The 20,360-nt window shown below is 53.2% G+C and overlaps 5 protein-coding genes across 5 annotated transcripts; 2 read left to right on the top strand and 3 right to left on the bottom strand.

Annotated features, from left to right (window-relative positions):
• Positions 1 to 2,130: 2,130 nt before the first annotated feature.
• Positions 2,131 to 7,671, bottom strand: CPAR01_02489 (WD repeat domain-containing protein; the record flags this gene model as incomplete). The annotated part of the gene is made up of 1 exon (XM_060486776.1): positions 2,131 to 7,671. The coding sequence occupies one exon, from the start codon at positions 7,669 to 7,671 to the stop codon at positions 2,131 to 2,133; it is 5,541 nt and encodes a 1,846-aa protein (XP_060354104.1).
• An 89-nt stretch (positions 7,672 to 7,760) lies between these two features.
• Positions 7,761 to 8,507, top strand: CPAR01_02490 (uncharacterized protein; the record flags this gene model as incomplete). The annotated part of the gene is made up of 1 exon (XM_060486777.1): positions 7,761 to 8,507. One exon carries the CDS (start codon positions 7,761 to 7,763, stop codon positions 8,505 to 8,507), a length of 747 nt encoding a protein of 248 aa, XP_060354105.1.
• Positions 8,508 to 8,656: 149 nt separating this feature from the next.
• On the top strand, positions 8,657 to 11,590 carry CPAR01_02491 (protamine P1; the record flags this gene model as incomplete). The annotated part of the gene is made up of 1 exon (XM_060486778.1): positions 8,657 to 11,590. One exon carries the CDS (start codon positions 8,657 to 8,659, stop codon positions 11,588 to 11,590), a length of 2,934 nt encoding a protein of 977 aa, XP_060354106.1.
• Positions 11,591 to 12,054: 464 nt separating this feature from the next.
• CPAR01_02492 (uncharacterized protein) lies at positions 12,055 to 13,083 on the bottom strand (the record flags this gene model as incomplete). The annotated part of the gene is made up of 3 exons (XM_060486779.1): positions 12,055 to 12,166; positions 12,243 to 12,724; positions 12,790 to 13,083. 3 exons carry the CDS (start codon positions 13,081 to 13,083, stop codon positions 12,055 to 12,057), a joined length of 888 nt encoding a protein of 295 aa, XP_060354107.1.
• Positions 13,084 to 17,398: 4,315 nt separating this feature from the next.
• CPAR01_02493 (uncharacterized protein) lies at positions 17,399 to 17,533 on the bottom strand (the record flags this gene model as incomplete). The annotated part of the gene is made up of 1 exon (XM_060486780.1): positions 17,399 to 17,533. The coding sequence occupies one exon, from the start codon at positions 17,531 to 17,533 to the stop codon at positions 17,399 to 17,401; it is 135 nt and encodes a 44-aa protein (XP_060354108.1).
• Positions 17,534 to 20,360: the final 2,827 nt, after the last annotated feature.

The raw sequence follows: 20,360 nt of genomic DNA on the forward strand, positions 1-20,360 counted from the left end.
TAGTACATCCATAAGGTACGGATACATGCACATCTCGGGGCATCAGGTCGCGATATTCAAACCTTTCTTTCTGCCTTGAACCTTGACACCAGCGCCTCGTTTGTTGATCTCTTTTCCCCCCCCATACCCATACCTTGCCACATGAATGTCAACATTGACACGTCTGAAGAAAAACAAGCACGAGAAAAGGACCACATCGCACAAAACTTAAAGCCTACTTACCTAGTATGCCTGCATACACAGTAGACAAGAAAAAGACAGCGCCGGGTGGTTCCCACGAGATGCAACACGCAAGGGACATCCAGAAACACACCAAGCCCAGGCCACTTGTCGCAAAGATACGGGACATATGGACAGCAAAGCACCGTAACACCATCCCGTCAACTATGACAACTAATACTCTTACGTGCCCACGCCCGGCCGGCTCTCCCTCCAGTGTCCGCTCGCCCTCCCCGTTCTCGTGGCCTCTTCCTCGTTCCAAACCAAGACTTCTTTTCTAGTCTTGCCAAGTTAGCCCTGCCATACCCATGCCGTCCCCTGTCTCCAAGGGAGTCCCTGACCTTCCTCCTTCAATTCTCCCGTCACAAGCTCCACCGTGGATCCCTGGAAACCTGAGAGAAGACTGGATTTGGAACAGCGGAGGATAGAGGAATCTTCCTGGGTGCTCGCTCTCTTCTCCTAATAATACAGCCTCACTATCGAGCCCTACACACCAAAACATACACAAAAAAGCTCATCCCGTCCTGGCCTCCCAATCATGTACTTACTTCCCTGTCTTGGCGGCCTCCCATACCAATCTCTACACAGGCAATCCCTTCCCTCGAGCGCGCCTATCTCAACGCCGGATACCTTCCACGCGCGCATCTCGCGTGCGCCAGTCATCCCAACTTTTCGCTCCGTCCTTGCGTACACAGAAAAGGGTTCTGGAAAGGTCCAAGGGGGGGAAACTCGGGAAGGGGTGACTAGCGATTTAGGGGTCCAAAAAAGGGTGATCTCCTTTGCGTGTGTGGACTGTGGGTACCTTCCTACTCCCTACCTTTCCGCCTTGCATCTCTGGTCGGGCACATCATCCGGATTTTGTGCATCTCACACTGGCCAACGACGCCGTCGCCCCGGCACTATGTACCGTTCATTGGGCTCCGGAAAAAAAGCCAGGTATCAAATCTCATTATTTGGCACCACTCACACACAAAACTCGCAGACTATCCGTATGCGTGACAGTGCCTTTCCCTAAGATTACCTCAGGGGGTTGCTTATTTTAACCACCCACGCGATAACCAAATTTCCCTGCTGCCCAACTCTGGATCCTTAGTCGTTCCCCCTCCAAACCGGGAAACTGGTTAACAGGTGTGAGTGGGCAACATACACCGCGTCCACGGAAGAATTAATTGATTCCTCCTTTGCTTGATTCGTCCGACGATAATCCCCCCTTGAAACCCAAGAGGCTCTACATGTACTTTCCCGGGAACCATGACCCGACTCAGGAACGCTTCCACACACCGGCGCAGCGCGCACTGCGCTGACACCAAATTCGTCATTCATGTGGCGCCATGACCATCCTTCAACTGGAGAGACCCGGTCAGATACGAGGGCACCACTTCACATGTTCTTTCCCGTACGCCGGAGACGTGCCACTCAATCTCGATCCTGTCAGACTCCGGAGGCGCCGGCTCGGCAGTCATGACGACGACGGAGTGGGGAGACCCGGCTACACGGAGCTTCACTTTGCCCATCAAGGTATCAAGCACTCTCACATGGCAGACCCCACGCAATACCACAGGACACCATCATGACCATCTTGAACCAGCATCAAATCGAAGTACTGCATATACAGAGCCTGTATTCTCTCTTTCATGTTCCTGAAGCAATGCTTTCTACCGTGCTGTACTCGTACAATACTCCTCTCGTTTCAGTCATTAATAATAGTGGTAGTCCCCCCCTGGCTCCCCTTTTTTTCAAACAATTACCCAGACGCCTTTCTTTGTTTTCGAACCCGAAAAAAATCTCCCATATGGATGGAAAAAAAGATAATAGAAGAAGAAAAACACAAATCCCCATGCTGTACTCAAAACGCCTAATTCTTTTGGGCCCACTCGCTTCTGTTGTTGTACATCCTCCCTGCCTGCGGCCTCAAGCAAAGCTGTCCTCTGCGTTCCACCGGCTGCTGTCGTCAGCCTTGACGGACACGGGTGCCCGCGCCGGTGTTTGCCTCTGAGCCGGCGCCGGCGCCTCTCTCGGAGCTTCAGCCACAGCTGCCGGAGCAACAATCGGAACTTGGGCGACATCGCTAGGAAGCAGACCTTCCTTCACCAACGCCTGGAATGAAAGGTCGCGGGCAAGCATATGCTGGCGCTTGACAGGTAGCCCGTCCAGCAGCTTGAGCTTCTTGCAGCAGCCCACAAAAACAACCTGGTAGAGTCGTCGCCGGAGACGCGTCGTCTCGTCGAGACGCCGGGCAAACATGGCGTCCCTCTCCGGGTCAGCCTCAGGGAGCGTGAAAGGGTCTGCGACGTGACCCCGGTCTGCCGACACGGTTACGTGGACTGGCGGGTAGAAGCCCTGCGTGATTGGATTGTCCCGCAAATCCAATTGTGTCAGGTGCGGGAAGTCCGTCAAAAGCTCCGTGACTGTCGTCGAATCTGCCAAGCGGTTGCCGGCAACGAGAAGTTTCTTGAGCCGGGGAATGAATCGAATGGGTGACAGGTCTGCGACGGCGTTGAAGTTAAGGTTCAACGAGCGCAGGTTCGGCATCAGCTGGCCGAGCCCTTCCGGTAGGCAACGGAGCCCGCAGTTGGCTAGCTCAAGCAGCTGTAGGTTGAGGAAGTCTACCTTGGGCTCAAAAGTGCCAATGTAGTTGCCAGAAAGGAAGAGTTTGCGGACTTCGTACGCCGAAGAAAGGAAGGAAAGATCCAACTGTACATCACCGCGCTGCTCTCTTAGAGACAGACTATCCAGATGCCGGGCTTTGGTAAAACCAGTAATCTTACTGATGCGGTTCCTGTCGGCATGGAGCAAGCGGACAGCTGGCAAGCGACTGATATCAAGCTCCAAGATATTGTTGTCGCTGAGGTCAAGATAGCGCAAACCGTCTAGACCCTGGGCATCTGCCGCAGTAAAGGCTTCGAGGCAATTCTTCGAGAGCTTGAGCGTTTGCAGAGAAGAGAGCTGTCCGAATTCACGAAGCTCCGAAACTTTGTTGCCAGTCAGGTCAAGCTCGGTCAATCGGTGCAGCCTGGTGCCATCGAAATCGGCCATCTCGATCTGATTGTTCCGTGCCCGCAGCGAGAGAAGTCCATCATGCTGGTTCAAGCCATCCAGAGAGGTGAGCTTGTTATTGTCGGCCCGCAGGCTCCGGAGATGAACGAGGTTCTTCAACGCCGACAGACTGGACAAGTCGTTGTTGGAGATGTCGACGTACTGCAAGTTGGCGAGATGATCCCACGAGGTCAGCTCAGTCAACATGTTGTGCGTCATCTTGAGTTGTCGGATCGAAGTTGGCACTCCGTCGAGATGACCGATGCTGTTGTTAGACGCATCCAAGCTCACCAAACGACCACAGAACTCGTCCAGCATGTGGAGGCTCGACAATCGCTTCTCGCTCATGTCAAGTTCCGTGAAGTCCTCCCAGTAAGGCTCAAATGGCTCAATTTCCGTCAGGCGATCAACGAGCTCACGAACAGTCAAAGACAAGACCTTCTTAGAGCCGTCGCCAGTGACAAGACGCTGGTCCTCCACAACGTAGCTGACTTCAAAGCCGAATGACTTTTCGTGGTGGTTCAGTGTGAATTCTGACATGGGACTCAGTGACAAGTTGCCAACGTTGTGACTGATAATGGCGCTTGCGTCCGGATAGAGACCGCCCATCCTTGTCTTGCCGGGAGTCTTGATGATGAAACTTAGACTCTTCTCTTGGTTCTTGGGAGAGACATAGCTCAAAGCACTGTTCTCGCCCAGGATACTGACTTGGCGCTCGTCAGCATTATCGCCAATGACACTATCCTCTTCCCTTTCGTCGATTCGGGAGACGGGCCGAGGGACAAATGACTGGCCGCGAAGCGAAAACTGTCGGGATGGACCACGAGCCGGAGCTGTACGCGGGCGTGGTTGCAGCAAAGTCCGCCGTGCAGTCTTCGTCAAGCTTTGGTATTTGCCTCGTTTGGACTCTTCAATCATCGAGTCTGCATCCACGAAACTGCCCTCGTCATCCTCGAGGCTATCGATATCCTCAGCGGCAACATCCTGTATGATAGAGGCAATGGGCGAAGAAAATGATATCGTCATTCGTCTCCGGGACGGTGAGGAGTCCACGATGCGATCCTCGTCGAGCTGGATCTCGTGCTCAACGTCTCCGTCTCCTGCCTTGCTTTCAAGCTTGTGGATCTCCGTTCTTGCCTGTAGCGCAATATCCCGAGGCAGTGCCGCATCGGGCGACAGCGTCACAAAGCCTCTGCCGGATGAGCTCCGGGGCGTGTCCATGGAGCCCTTTGGTGATTGTGTCATGTTGGCTTCCCGCTCTTCAGCCTCCTTCTGTGCTGTCACCAATCTCAAGTGTAGCATCTCTTTGGTAATGTCGACGGACAAGTCAGGAATGCTTGCAAAAGGGTCGTCTTCGCTGTCCTCAGACGGGATGACAACATGCGAACTTTTAGGTCGGATGCTCTCGCCCCTCCGTTTGATCCAAATGTTTTGTTGGCGATCAAGATACATGCTACCGACCTGATCCGGTATCAGATGCGACACACTCTGTGGCGCAATCGTTTTTCTTGACTCAGAGCCTCGAGAGGAGCCAGTATGCATGGTCCTGTTGGTAGATGCCCCTGACGAGTGAGTACCGAAATCGTCATAGTCGGTAGAGCCATCTCGCTGTCTATTCGGGTTCGCGGAGATACGAATGTTCGGGGGATCGCTGATGGTTTCGTCTCCTCCAAGATACTGGAGGTCATCAACATTGTTTCTAGAGCGACTGCTCTCTTCGATCTGTCGCTCAACCTCCTGCGCAGCTCGGATGGCATCTTGAGCTTGATCCATGGATCTAAGCGAAGATGTGATGACGTCTCCCATGTCGCTGAGCTCCTGGTATTTCTTGAGGTAATCCAGAATCTCTGGGTTTTCCTGGCGTTGCGGTGCTCTTTGCACTGGCTTCCCTTCGCGACTTGGAGGTCGAGACAATGGTTCCCTGGTCGACTCGTACGAGTCGTCAAAAGCAGGACTAGGTTCGCCGTATTCCGCATCGGATTCCTCCACACTGGTCAGGCCGCTAGGGGCCTTCACACCATTTCGGATCATGGCCATGATCTTGCCAGCCTCGTCCAAGAAGTCCTGAGTTCTGATAGATGGCTTACGGTCTGTGTCGAGTGTAGCACTGCGGTCATTGCTACTGGATGTGAACTGGGATCCACGGTGGGGGGTGCGTCGTACGGGCCGCTCTTCGTCTTCGTCTTCGGCATAGTCTTCGAGCAAGTTATCTTGGAAGGGAAACTCGCCAGCTTGCAGGGAAGACCTTGAGCTTGGGGTCGGAGTTCGTGGGCGTAGGATATGGCGCGTGGCCAGCACGCTGGGGTGTGCTCTTTGTTGCAAGCTTCCTGGGCGAGCGTCTTTGCGCTTCTTGCCCATCATGCTCTGCATCAAAGCATGGGTTTCCTGGACGGTATCTAGAAGTGCATACCGCTCTTCCCTCCCATACGCAATGTCTGACTTGTGAAGTGTCCTCCTCCGCTTCGGCGTCGGGTCCTTCGATGGAGAGGTACGTGGTCGCTTCCCTTCAGATGCATCACGTCTCTGTGGGGTACCTAGCATAAACGCCTCGGCTCCCGCGAACTGGACATTACCTCTTTGAACGCTCCCTTCGCTGGCCGATGGTGTGTGCTTGGAAGATGAGGCAGTCGTAGTGCCGGACTTTGCTCGCTTCCTGGGAACAAACATTGAGGCCTCATCTGGCACCGGCGAGCCCGCGACATGCTCGAATCGAAGGACAGACTCTTCATCTTCCGATTCATGTTCAGATCCCTCGTCATCCTCGAAAAATTGGGACTCCTCCTCAAGCCGGATGGACAACTCTTGATTGAATTGATAACCTTCGAGGTCGCCCGCACCAAACTGACTCACAGATCGGGAGCTCGTGGCCGTTTCTTGCTTTGGCACGGATAGGTAGTCGCCAGGAGCAGTATGCGGTCTTCGGTTTCTAGCAGCTGGAGCGAATTCACCGCTGACAGATTGCCGCGATGATCCAGATGTTTGATCCTCGAATTGACTGATGCGACGGAGCAGTGTCTGGTTCGTGAATGTATCGTACGGGCCGAACAACTTCAAAGGACTCGTGCTATTCGTTCCCGACGTGCCGGGTTTCTCCGGACTCGGGTTTGGCACACGCGGTGGTGGTGGGCTCTGAGACCCGAACCGAATCGAAGTGTAGCCGGGGGAGTACGTTCGTACACTTGGGAACTGCTTGGGTGTGCTAGCCTGCAGAGACTCTTCAGGAAGCATCTCAGACGTGTCAACGCCCATGCCAGGGCTGAGACCTCTGTATCTGAAGGACCCATCACCAGACCGGCCACCGCGCCGAGTGTTGAGGAAGCCTCCCTTTCTTGCATAGTCCTCGGTCGTCTCTGCTCTGTCGCTGTCCCCTTCTTCTACACTGCCGTCCATATCGAAATTGAGCTCACCCTGTGAGTCCAAAAGCATCTGATCAATGCGCAGTTTCTCGAGGCGATTCTGGAGCTGGTCGACGGGGAGTTCGGTGGGGGCGGAAGTTTGTTTTGCTTCATCCTGCTTCTGGCGCATCAGCGTGAGGACGATCGGACTAAAATCCTCGTTTCGGATGACACTCTGTCCGCTGGTCTTCCTAGAAGCGTCGTTCGGTGGTGCAAGTCCTGAAACAGAAGCCGCCAGACTTGACTCCTGTGCAAAGGTATTATCTTGCTGCGGACTGAGTTGGCTTTGATTGCTGTGATCGGGAGAGCCGTCGGTCATCTTGCAGGTAATGTGCGGCGCGCGCGGTCGAGGGCTCGGGCTCGGGCTTGGATCCATGTGGCTCCTGCCATCTGATTCGTCTTCGTCATCTCCGTGGTCCTCGTGCTGGCGGTGGAAAAAGGGCGGGCTAGAGGGCATTGTCGTGTTTTGTCGCACGCTCTGATCGGCGATGGAATTATCTTGGGGAGGAGAAGGCGGCTTGAACATGTTTTCGAGACCTGTGGCTGCAGAACAGAAGAGATCTCGTTGTTCGCCATTTGCGACGTCGCCATACACTAGCCTGCGCTTCCATTCCGGAGTGTCGCCGGCTCCTCGCAGTGGAGAAGACCTGATTGATTTATGATGTACAGTATTATGAATGACAGACCCATTTGTTGAGGCTGAGAATGCGCGACTTGTTTGACGTGATTGATCGTTGGGCTTGATCTCGCGGGAAAGCTTCGAGGGGCCCCTTTGGGACAGTGGAAGATTAATATCATTGGTGCTTCGTTCGCTCAGGACACCGGTACTCTTGTCGCTGTTTCCAGCACTCGAAGGTCGTATCCTACTGACGGGGAGAGGTATGCGACTACCGGATCCTTTCCCGCTTGGTGTATTGTTGTTATCTGTCGGCTTCAGAGGCGGCAACTGAGCTGGAGAAGTCTCGGATCCAGCTTGCGAGGGCCAATCCTCGGAGAGGGAGTCGAGCCAAGCATGAGCCATCGTGAGTTGGCGTACGCGATCGGGGTTGAGGGACTTCCGAGACTATAAGCAGTCCATCGAGGGGGGTGGCAGATCGTCGTCGTGAGTTAATGTCGCGGTCTGTGGTTTGCGGGGTGCTAAGTTTGGTGGCTTGGATGCGATTGAAGCCTGTTTACGCGGGCAATTGCAATGCAGAAGTCGCGCGGGAGAAAATGCAAATGAATAAAATGCAGAACGGCAAGCCGAAGAAAATGGCGAAAAGACTGCTGGCGAAATCGCCTCTGCTGCGTCCGCTACCTGCGGTGACGTTTGGTCGTGATATGGGAAAAAAGAGGTGTTGGTATTGTTTCGTGGGGAACGCGGTCGAGCGATCGCGTTTGGGGCCGGCGTTATGTCAATCTCAAAAGCCCACCCTCAGTGTTGAATTTCCCCGAATAAACATAACTAATCCAATGTTATGCTTGATTGGCAGGCTCCAGGTTGCTGTGTCAACCACCACAGACCAACCTTTGGATGGAACCAGGCCGGGCCATGGCCGTGACCCAAAATTCCCCGATCGTCCGATGGCGCTAATCCTTCTATCGAGTCGTGGGGGGTTACATCTTCTTATTGCATCTACCTCTTATCCAAGTTGGAGTGAGGCAGGATCTGTGCTGATCACCTGCGCCACAGCAAGTGCTCCAGCCACGGCGAACGCGAGATCCAAATCAATTAAACACGATATCACGTGTAGACCCGCCCTAGACGCGGATGTTGGTGCTGGGTCGCGTCGTCTGGTGAACGTGCACGGTCACCGACCCGCCCAATATGGGACCTCTTTGTCTGTTCATGTTTGTGCAGTGCGCTGGACCTGGTGACTTTGGCCTTTCAACGACAGACGACCGCAATCCGGACCACCGCCCGGCGCCAATGCGACCGTAGCGCTTCCGACTTCTCCCTCCTTCGTCCCCGTTCCGTTCCTAAGGCTCATGACTTTTTACGACAAAAGTCTTTTCATACCAACACGATGGATATGAAGGATGGCTGGAGAGTCCGGCGACTGGACGACGAACCGATGTACTGCGAGGCTCCCCACGATGAATCGGATATCTTGTACGCCAGTCTTGACCACGAAGACCTCGAGAGCCTGAAAGAGAGGAGACGTCGATATGAAGAGGCTGCGACTCGATTTTTGCAGGGACATACGCCAAGGCTGCTTTCTACAGTTCTAAGAGGCCCTTTCGAAGGACCAGGCGCAAAATGTTGGGTGAATCCATGGCAATCAAGCCGGAAACCAACATCAGCTGCCATCCCGCCACCACCTCCAGTTGCTGTCGTCAAAACCACTACGGAAGTCGAAGAAACCATTGTAGAAGAAGTGGATGTCGAGGATGCAGCGTCTTGCCATCTACCGAGCCCGCGAAGCCTGGATCAACCCAACTTAAGCCCGCACCCTTTCATGGAAACAGAGGAACTAGAACGAGTTGAGGCATGGCGAAATACTACGGAATCTTTGAGCGATACACAAGATTTTGCTTGGTCACTAGAAGCCTCTCTCTCGCAGCCTCAGTCACAGACACAACGTAAGCGACGGTCAACAGGTTCAGAGTGGCTGAAGCGGCAAGACACCAAACGACGAAAGGCAGAGGATACGAACAGTTACCGGGAGGACTCGGCTGCTATCCAGCGGGATAGCGCACGACTGAGCCAAAACGTTGTGCAGAAACAAGTGGACGCTGCTATGGAGGATGAGACTGCAAGCTTGGAGAGCTCTCAAATAAACCCACAAACCCCGCGCAAGGCCTTGAACTCAAGTGCCAGTCGCTCGCACCAGCAACAACTCTCACAAATATCCAACAAATACGCCAGTGCTGCACAAGATGAGATACTAGCGCCGCTGAGCACCCCTATCCAGACTCCCCAGTCCAATAGGAAGGCAGTGGTTAAGACTGGAGACGATGCTCCTCCCAGCAGTGTTGTCACTGTGGTCAAGGAAGAGGAACGGGGTGAATTCGAGACGCAGCAGGACGAAAGCTTCTTATTCCGTGCAAGGCCGAGGAACCATGCCATCAATACCTTGACCTCAAGCCCCTTGAAGAGAACGTCATTTGGCCAAGTTTCTTCCGCTGCTTCCACTTCTTCGAGCGAGAGCGACTCCCAAGGCGATGTCCAAGATTTGGAGGGTGACACTTGCATGGCAGACGACACTAAAGCTACTTCCCCAGGATTCAGCGAGGAAGGTGGAGATCAACATTCCCCAGGGAAAGATACAGTGCAAAGAGGAGAGAGCGGCGAGTCTATGTCCAAGCCCCTGGGCAGTGAAATAGCCCTCGATGCGATGGAAACCGACGTGTGCCCCACGAAAACGACGGATGGCGAAATCTCAGAAATGGTTGAGGACCTTGATCAGCATCTGCCAGTTGAGACGGCCGCAACAGCAGGAATCGCGGATTTGACATCGAGCCAAGAACCGACGGTTATGGCCATTGCTGCATCACAAGATCAAGAAGACATTTTGGCACCGAAAGAAGCAAGCCCAGTGCCACAACCGCCGACGCCAGAAATCCAGGCCACTTCACCAAAGGAACCAGCAAGCCAAACCTCCAGCTCGTTCGCGTGCATACTACCGAACCTCTTCCCTCAAAGTCCCTGGTCGAAGCTGAGCCAATTCATCATCCCGCGTACTCCTCGTCCGCCAAGCACCACTGGCCAGAGCCATGAACAACTGACTAGTGTCAACACGTTCACTGCTGAAGGCCCCAATGCTTCGCGGACACCGGCAATACCATTCACTGCGCCAGTTGTAGAAACTTCTGTGTCTGTTGATGGAACGCCTGATCGAACAGTTGAGCGACCCCCAGCATGCACTGCCGATAGATTGGTGGACACAACCAATCTTCACAACAGTCCCGCCGTACCAGCTTCACAACAGAGCCCGTGGAACATGGACGTGCCAGTCATTGCTCAGCCTCAGCAGCAACAACAGCCGAGGGACAGTGATGCAACGAGTACCATTGACCCAAGCTGCCAGAGTCCTTGGACGGCTAGCCCGAACAAATTGCGCCAAGCTGCTCAAGAAGCTCTTATGTCAAAGCTCTTTAATGTTGCCGAACCAGCTTCGCCTTCTCCGCTTGCTCCCAACGCTACGATGACGCCTACAGGTCCGGCTGTCACTATTGAACAGCCTGACAACACCAACACCTCAGAGCCAGTTTCGCCTGAGCCTATCTTTTCTATCAAGTCCTTTGCGAACTTTCTGTCCCCGTCGCCTGAAAAGCCACGTCGGCGGCTCAACAAGACTCGCCTCAGTGGCGGTCACTTGCCTAGTACGCAGAACCTCATCGCCGCTACAACCAATAATCCATGGGAAAGCGTACAAAAGTCTGTCAAGAGGGTCAGATGGGCTTTACTGCCCAACGAAGTCGAAGGCGAAGAATCTTTGGAGAGCCGCAATCCTCACACGCCTACAACGCAAAGAGCTGCTTCGCCGCCGCCAGAAACCGCAGTAGCTGATTTGCCAACCGGCGAAGACGATCAGTATAAAAAACACTTCCAAGCTGTGTCCCTTCGAAAAAGGCTCCATCACCATCTCTTGCCCTCGGCATCTCAGCAAGTGTTGCAAAGCCCGGGCCCAATGGCCATGGCAGAGGCTTTTGTCTCTGCTGACTCCTTCCGAGCACCTCCAGCCCCAGTGGCCTTTGTACATGTCGACGAGGCCCCACTGGCGCAAGACAATGCCGACACGCAAGAGTCAGCCGTCGATGATGTTGACGACGTGCTTCGTAATCTTAACGAGTTTATCGAAATGGTCGATGTCGAAGCTGATCTCGCGAGAGCCAAGGAAGAAGAGCAGAAGCAGGTTGAGAAACAGCAACAGCAGCGAACAAGCCAGCCTGCAAGCAACAGCTACACAGGGGGCTTTACTTTTGACGGGATGATGGACGCAGGAGTTTGGGATTGAGAGTTTGTGATCAAAGGAGATGACGTGGACGATGCATCATATATTACTGTGTTCGGATGGAAGCAAGGAGCAGCTGCGCAAGCGGCGTCATTATGCGAATTATTATACTAGCGAGGTGTTTGGGGTCATGACAAAATACCACATCATGGGTGGAACAACTGCTTTGCTTTACTTACTCCACGACGAACAGGTAGTTGCTACTCAGTCAGTTTACTATACTTAGCGGTTCCGTCTTCAGCAAAGACTAGACCTTTGTCAAATGTTATTCAACTAGTAACTTGATACTCGTGCAACTTCTGCTGTGAAAGATCACTTGGCCGTTTGCAAGATAGGTCATGTGGTCGAAGTCGTCTACATTTCACGATGCCTCTGGAGTGCTCGCAAGCTTTCATCGGAACACCTCTCAGAACCCAACGCAGAGGTTTCTGTCTTGAATTTGTAGACGTGAAGCACTTTGCCGCTTACTAGTCCTCTATCTTGGCCCTTGAATCCAAGCAACGGAGAGCCTGATCGCTTGCAAAAGAAAGTCCACGCGTCTGCACTGAGTACTGTAGCCTCGATGCTAGCAAGTCAACACTGCCCAGTCAATCAGCACCCAGTCACCCAAAAGCTACTGCCAAACACTTCCAAAGGAGGGAGAGGGCGAACTCACTACATAATGACCGGGAAGAAGCACTCCAGCGTATACGCAACCCGATCCGCGTAGCTCGTGACGGGATTACTCTGCGATATATTCAACGAGTGCGTAACGGTCCTCATGACTCCCGTCACCGCCAGCGTCGCGAGCCGGACCTCGGTGCTCCGCACCAGATACCGCACGAATCCGATCCGGAGACCCGCCTGCGCCGACGCCGCCCGCGCTTCCGCGAACGCGCCGAGGAGGAAGTAGGCGCTCACGCATTCCGTCATGGCGAGCGGGCAAAAGTAGCCAATGTGCAGGCCGTTGATGAGGCTCTGCAGGCTGCCGTCGGCGCGGAGGATGTGCTCGACGCGGAAGACGATGATGAGGACGCGGACGACGAGGACGGCGAAGAGGGCGAGCCAGAAGACCGTGGTGAAGATTTTGCGGCGGGTGCCGCGTAGGATGTTGCGGAGGATGATGTAGCTGTAGAAGGGGAGGCCAGCTTCTTGAATCTGTTGGTCTCGTGTAAGTCATCTGCATTGAGCTCCCACGCCCATTCTCGGCATCCCTTGCTTACCATCCAGAAGAAATCCCCAAAGGCCGCGACGACTGCTTTCCTTTCGAGAGGGTAGTACGTCTCGTCGTAGTAGGCATAATAGCACAACCCGTTCGCGATAGCTCCCGCCACCGAGGAGACGATGGGAACGACGGCGACCTTGGAGAAGGATGTGATACCGATGACGAGGAAGCCGAGAAGTACGTTGAGCGCTCCGACGGTGCTTAACGGCGACCAGCTCAGCTCGAAATATGGCAAGTTGGACGGCGACTTCAAGGTGCTGTCAAACACGTTGAGTGTCCCCGAGGAACCCATACCCGGTTAGCGATGGGCTTTAGCTACCTAATGAGGCCGAAATTCGAGTGTCTCTCGGAGCCTCATGTGTAGTTGCTGCCAGTAGCTTTGAGGCAAATCCTATGGTTCGTCTGTGTTTGACTTGACGTTGACGTCTGCTCCCAGGGAGGGGAGTTGGCATTTGGAGCGATCGGGCCGTACATGAGTCTTCAACCCTGCCGACGGCTAAAGAGATGCCTTTCTCAAACTCGGCTATTGCTATCAACGGGCCCGGCGGGCCGTTGCTTCAGTCTTCTAATCACTGCCGTTTATCAGCTTCTGAATCGGTCGCCATGTCACTGGGTGCGGAGAGTTCTTCTACCTTTGGCATTCAGACCTCAGAAAGCCACGGAATGGTGGGGGCGGGGTTGTCAAAGCCGAGCAGTTCGAGGAGGATCTCGGTCTCGGAAGGACTATAACTAGCGGGGTTTGACATGGACTTTCGAGAGGCTTTATCTCGGAGCCTCACCGTCGGGACGAGAAGAGATGAACCTAAAATTCGTATGGACGGGTGCGGTTGACGCCGCGTGCCATCTGCGGCACATCGCGTCGGCACCCTTCACAGGGGATTCGACCCAAAATAAGTTTACCAACTTGACACTCGAAGATCTAGCCCCTTCTCTATGGCCCGTCTCGTAACTGTACACGGCGCGGCTAATGTTGGGAAGACTAAATGGTATGACCGGAGAGTTACTGCCCAAAGTTTCGACACATTTGCCGTTTGGGTGCCAGTCAGCTGAGGGCTCTAAACGCGTTCTCCTTCAGTCCGATATGGTTTACATCATTGGTAATATCGATCTCTGAGCAGACAACGGTTACCTTTTCCTAACTTCATAAAGATACCTCGAGAAGAATCCAGTGCGTGACGCAAGCATTGCCCATTTACAACATCAGCTTTAGAGCTCTGATCATGATTGCGCGTTTATCCAAGGTTTCACCTTATCAACAATCGCAACTTCAAACCTTATTGTACCCAAGAACAATTACATTAGCAACAGATGCGTTTCCTTTCCGGCTCTTCCTTTCGACTCTTCATAAACTCGATATAGACGTCAATGTCCACCAATACTAATCAGTAGTTGAAAACTTATCGAGACGAAGTACCTTTCCCGCTCAAAGGTATCACTAGAGGCAAAAGCCACCGGGACATGCATGAGCTTCAGTCTCAACTAAAAGGCCATAAAATCAAATCAACAGTCCACTCTTGACTAACAAAACCATCTCTGACTTAGGCCAATGTAGCAGATTTTCCGGTAATCTAAAGTTTGTGATTGAAGTTATCATTCCCCACTGCAGATAATACAACAAGTACTCCTTCCAACGAACAGAGATCGAGAGTCAAGCTCAGACTCTGGATAACATGAAGCATAGGCTGAGGTCAGGCTCCTTTCTCTCTCCCAGGTTTGCAGATGAAAGCTCGGTCTCAAGCATACTCAACTCCCTAGTGACTTACAATCTGACAATTCCCAATCCAGGTGCAGTTTCGTCGAGCAATTTATGCTGCTATACTGATCCTGCCGTCGACAAAGCACATGCTGCCGTCCCACTCCATGCTGCATGCCAGGAGTTCACTGCTTCGAACACGACGCCCAACACCACCGACATTGTCTCAATCTCAAGTCAACCTCTCAAAATGGTTTCATTGACGTCAGTCTTCAAAGTCCAGGTTAAAAACAAAGCTCTCACCCACTCGTCGTCGATTCCTGGCTTTCAAACCGCTCGTTCATGAATGGTTCATCCTCAACAACGATATGAAAACCTGAGCTACAGTTATGGTTTTCTGGTAAGCGATGTTTCAAAGGGGATACACCTCATGCAAAGTGTAATGCCTCCAGTCTTTGATTCTTATTCTCCTAGTCGAGATTCCCAGGACCTAAATACACTCCGTCCCCGTCAAGGTAAGATGTTGAGAATCGCAAGCAAGCACATTGCCTGTGGTTCGTCAGAGTTTTGAGATGCAGGGAATTCAGCCATCTCACTATCCCTTTGGCCAGATATCGCAAGCTGCCGGGGCATCATGATTACCACTAAGTAAGGACACACGTCGGGTGAGGTGCCGAGCTAACGCATCTCATCAAACGTAATCATGCGTCAAGACAACCAAGTCTCAGTGGTTCTATCACCAGTCTATTTATCGCACCTGCCCAATAATTCTTATTCACCATAGCAGCAGAAGCCCATACTTTAACACAACTCGAAAAGAGCATACTCCCTACAACATCTTACAATTTTGATACCCCTTTGGATGATACTCGAAGCCGGCAAGACTGGCTCCCACTTTTGTTACCAGAAACTGATCCCAACCTTTGCGTTGGTGATTCAAGGTTCTGAAGGCGGCCTACGAGTATGTAGCTGAGATCGCTTTCCAATTATCAATAACCCATGAGATCGAAGTTGCCAGGCGTCTTGCTACCACTCGTTATAGCCTGTCCCCGATGTTCTCGAGATATTATGAGTCTTTGCTACGGCAATTGAGCAGAAGGCTATCAAGAACGGGATAAACGAGATAGATAATGTAGCCCCATGGAGTTTGACTTCTTCGAAACCCGAAACCAGAAACCCGAGGAATGACTTGGAACTCTGACAAAGTGCAGCATTTACTCCAGCCTCGACGGAGCCTTGCATATTTCCCACCAGGTATATGCTATCCGCACATCAAACAAGTCATCACAGAACAAAGGACATCGGAGGCGGTACCTTCCCAGCAACAACACCCAAATAAACGAGCTCATTCCCATACCCAGTCATCTGGACCCCCAACGCAATGAGCTTCGGCCCACGGCTCACAACTTCTATAACAGACGATCACCAACAGCAAGGATTTATCTAAACGTGTCGCGCAGGTCGCAATCCGACTGGATAGATCCCCGGTTTCCCATCAAAAGAGCCCCAGGTACCCACGTGGATGATATACACCGGAAAAGCTACTGCACATCAAGAGGCAGCTTGTCATTGAGACAACACATCTAATTACCTCCTTTCACAAGTATCCTCCTCTCGGTGTCTCCTTCCGGGTTCTCATCCCCAGAGTTCCGGAAGCCTTAACCGTACCCATCCATTAGCAGCAGCTACAGCCCTCCCCCCCCCCGGGCTCACCGACTCACCGTCTCCAAGGTTCAAGGATCTCAACACTCGCGGTGAGCCAGTGCCCTGGGTACACTTACCTACCATAGCAGGACGTAGGTTTCCGAACGATAAACCACATGGCGGATCCCCGATCTCTCTTTGGATAAGAACACAAGAAATGAGGAACCCGTGAAGGTCAATGCCATCCTCAGTGCAGCCGCGCCCGGACTCCTCTCAAAAAGAAAGATTCCATCGTCCCATGTCCGGCCGGACGTCTGGGAGCGTGTGTGTACTCCGTATGGCACCTTCGGTTACCAGGCCCCATATGGCCCGTATCATTGGGACGTGAAGCCCCACGAGGTCGTCGTTGATCCTATGATCAAATGCGTGTTCACTTTTGAGTCTCCCATGTATGTTTATCATCCACCTTTACCCGGTGTACGGATAGTGTCAGAGTAGGACCATGCCCCTGAATTGGGGTTTCAGAGCGATCGACAGGAACATTTCAGGGCCACAGGACCGGTGGCGATGCGAAGCAGGCTGCGCCTCCCTAGCAATCCGGGGAAGGGAATATGGTTTCCGGCAGAGCCTCAGGGGAAAAGTGCAAAGCTGTGGTAAGATGAGGTGCCGTGACGCCAGGCATCTCTCACAGGCTATGCTTTTTTCACGTGGTTGGGTTGATAGGATTCAAGACTGAGGCGCCACCGAGGCTTGAGCTCACCCGGGCCAACCCCTTGTCAAGGCTATACGAACTGAGTTCTAGTCTCCAAGTGCCCAGTAGTAACAAGGCAAGTAGAATCTGACCTGTGTCCGTCCGGGTGAAGAAAAGGACCCAACTTTGTCTTGAGGCAAGTCAAGCCGAATCGTTAGTATTACGCCCCAGAGCCCTCTGCGGCAAGTGCACAACCAAGACGCCAGAAGCACGCAATCTTGTACGATTGTGGGAAACACACATTGATTGCCACGAGGTCAGACAATATCAATCCGTCTGAACAGAGTACCATCTTTGGCGCGGCTATCATGCAGCGTACTCTGTACCCGGTCGATCATACCAGAGTACCACGCGGGTCTTCCAAGCTTTTCCTATTTGCCATGTAAGTGCACGCATGGCGTGGACGGGCTTTGCTCGTAGCCAAGGCAGGACATTTCAGTGCATAGACTTGAACAACTTTGAGCGGCTGTCTTTTCAAGACGAGAGCGAAAGCAAGTAAAGGCGTGGGCGATGTGTTGGTTAACTTGGGTTGATGTCTTGGTTGGGCCGTTGCGAGGCGGTCTGACGAGCACGTTGTTGGATGATTGGCGACGGAGGGTCCATTGGAGGTCTGGCAGATAAGTTGCGGGCTGGGCTTGGCGCAAGCTTGTTCATCCAGACTTCCGGGGACGGGGAATGGGACCCCCTCGAGCTGATAGAACCCCAAAAACATTGGCATCTGCAAAGGGCATTTTGAGACGTGTCAGAAAAGCAAGGTGCGTTTGGCTTAGACCGCAGATAAACGCTCCGTCCCGTCTCGACTGCCTTTAGCGGTAAAACTATTCCGCAGACCGACGAAACAAGGAGAAATGATATTGAAATCGAGGCGAGTGGCCGGGGCCGGGTTTATGAACCTTGTAGATACACAGGGTTGACGCTACTCCGAGAAAGATTGCCAATGACCCAATGGAACCGATCACGGCCTCAATTTCAACGTGGTTTGTCTTTGGTGATGGGTTGGTGGTGTACTCGATTGACTAATGCCATGACGCTGAGGAACATTTGCGATAGTCGTGCTGCGAAAGCGGATCCAACTGTCCACTAACTCAACGACACCTGGATGGCTAACGATATAGGGACGTGCCGATGGGTTGGTCGTCCGTCTGTCTAATCGGAGAAATGGACGACTTGTTCTTTTCAATGCCAGCAGGGCATGCTCTTCAGGACGTGCCGCAGCGTAACCACACCTGCTGGAAAAAGGCTTCCATTCATTTGCTCTTGGCGGGTGACGGATGGAACCATGTTCAGGCCCGGTCAGCAACCCGGACACCGGACAAAACAAGCGAGGAGAGGACTAGCAAGCAGCCCTGGGACAGGGACCGCTAGCCAGTGGTCGAAGGGTTGGCCCGTACCGGCGATGTGTGGCATCCTGGGGAAACATCAGGGGGTCCGGCAAAAAGGATTATCAAGGGTGCTGGTAGACGCTAGGTGGTTCTGGTTCGGCTCTGCTTCTGGCGTCTGCTTCTGCTTGGATGGAACTGATAGTCCGCGTACGCCAAAGACCGAGTATCTATTCCGCCATCTGAGCAGCATGCCAACGCTCTCTCTCACTTGTGCCGCCATCCTTTTGCGCGACCAAGCGATCAAGCACTCGTCTGATACATCAAATTCCGGTGACTGTGGCTCTCGAGACGGGCCTGTAGAATCGAGGGAAACGACAACGTGCTCTCTGGAAGTTTCGGGATCAGCGGCCGGGCAAATTTGTCGTGTCGGTGAAAGGGAGAAGGTAGAAATTCGAAAACCCCCAGCTGTTCCGGCATGGCGCGGTGTACATTGCGGTCTGAGATGCTGCTAAGCCGGGGAACGGACCCGAGATACTGTCGTGTCCAGACACCTGTAGTACGCAGTGTCACTGCTTACATCATGGCGGCAGCCCCAGTCGTTTTGCAGTACAGTTCGTCGATTACCCTTGGGTAATAGTGGCTCCAGTGACCTAGACCTAGGACAAAGGCTCTTCAAGACGTTGGGTGAGGCTGTCGTTTAAGAGTCGCAGGGTAGGCTCCAGGCAAGATGCAGGCAGGCGGAGGTCAGCCGGTTGATGATCCCAATGGCTGAAGGGACGAAGGTTCGGCTCCTCTTTCTTTGTGGCCCGTGGGTGGAGGGAGGGATTCCTGCTGCTGGCTGATGCTAGCCAGGGCTTCTCCAACCGTTTTGGCGTTTAGGCCCAAGACCCAAGCCCTCCGTTAACTCCATGCGGTCAAGTAGTGTGTGGTGTTTGGCAGTCTTGACTTTTGGTAGTCAGGATTGGATTGGGCCAGGGACGACGTAAAAACCTAGGAACGATTCCGAGCTGGCTAGCAATGTCCCTGGCGCTGGTGAGTTTTGAGGTTTGTACTCGTAGTGTACAGTAGCTGGAGGTGTTCAAGACGAGCCACTGGGAGGGCTCCGGGAGCCAAGTTAGTAGTCCCGTGGACGGCGTCACACACCGTACAAGCGGGGTTTAGACGAAGGGCTGCTGGGTTGATAGTGGAAGCGACTAGGGTCGCGCAGGGGCGCCCGCAGCCGTGGGAACGCGAGCGACGGGGGATGGCCATGTTTCGATTGACTTAGCGGCATGCGCAAAGCCAGGTGACAGCTCGGGTACCCGTACTTGGTAGAGGCGACGGTGTTATTCTTGTTGCGATGCGATGCGATGCGATGCGCTGTGAGTGGAACACACCGTATTAGAGAAGATAGAGTGTGTCATAGCCGATGCTTCTCATACTTGTTTGCCTGCGTGCTGGCGGTGTTAGTAACGTGGTACATAGATAAGGAAATCGCATTATTTGAGTAACCAAGCCGTTCCTGAAGGCCGCAGTTACACACTTGAATGTGTGGTGTCATGTATGATGTTGGGAAGCGATATTGAGGGAGGGTTGACTCAAGGTGGTGTTGATGTCAGAAATTGGGTTGACATCCGCTGCCGCGCCGACGGGAGCTGATCCCAAGGGATTATCTCGATGCTTGAGCTGACCCGATTCAAGGCAAGTGCGGAGTACACTACGTGGCTACTTTATTAGATGTGTTACGGATGGCTTCCATTTGCAACTTTGGGATCAAAAGAGTGGGAAGTTGGGAGTTCTGAGTGGTTCTTTCCCATCGTAAATGTTTCCTCCCCCAGGTGCCACTACTTTCCACACGTGGGAGTGGCAGAAGTACTTTTCACATGCATTTGCTGGGAAAGTGTACATGGATGCCATCTCGAGAAGTTGCGTCCTTATCCTCGGTACTTTGTTTACCGCCTGGTGAGCCCCTCATTCAGAAGTATCTCACTTGCGACCGCGCTGTGTACGTATAGATTGTCTTGGCCTCCCTATCAGGGACGCCAGGACCCTGGACATCCCTGCTCGTTACGTCCACTCCTCCGCTCCGAGGCGTCGCGCCGTCTTTCTGCTAGAACTTTGGCCCCCGCTGTTATCAGCAAAAAAAGGTGCGAACCCCAAACCCCAAACCCCAACATGCG

Source organism: Colletotrichum paranaense (genome assembly GCF_030867605.1).
Source record: "Colletotrichum paranaense strain IMI 384185 chromosome Unknown Scaffold_2.1, whole genome shotgun sequence".
Lineage (NCBI taxonomy): Eukaryota > Fungi > Ascomycota > Sordariomycetes > Glomerellales > Glomerellaceae > Colletotrichum > Colletotrichum paranaense.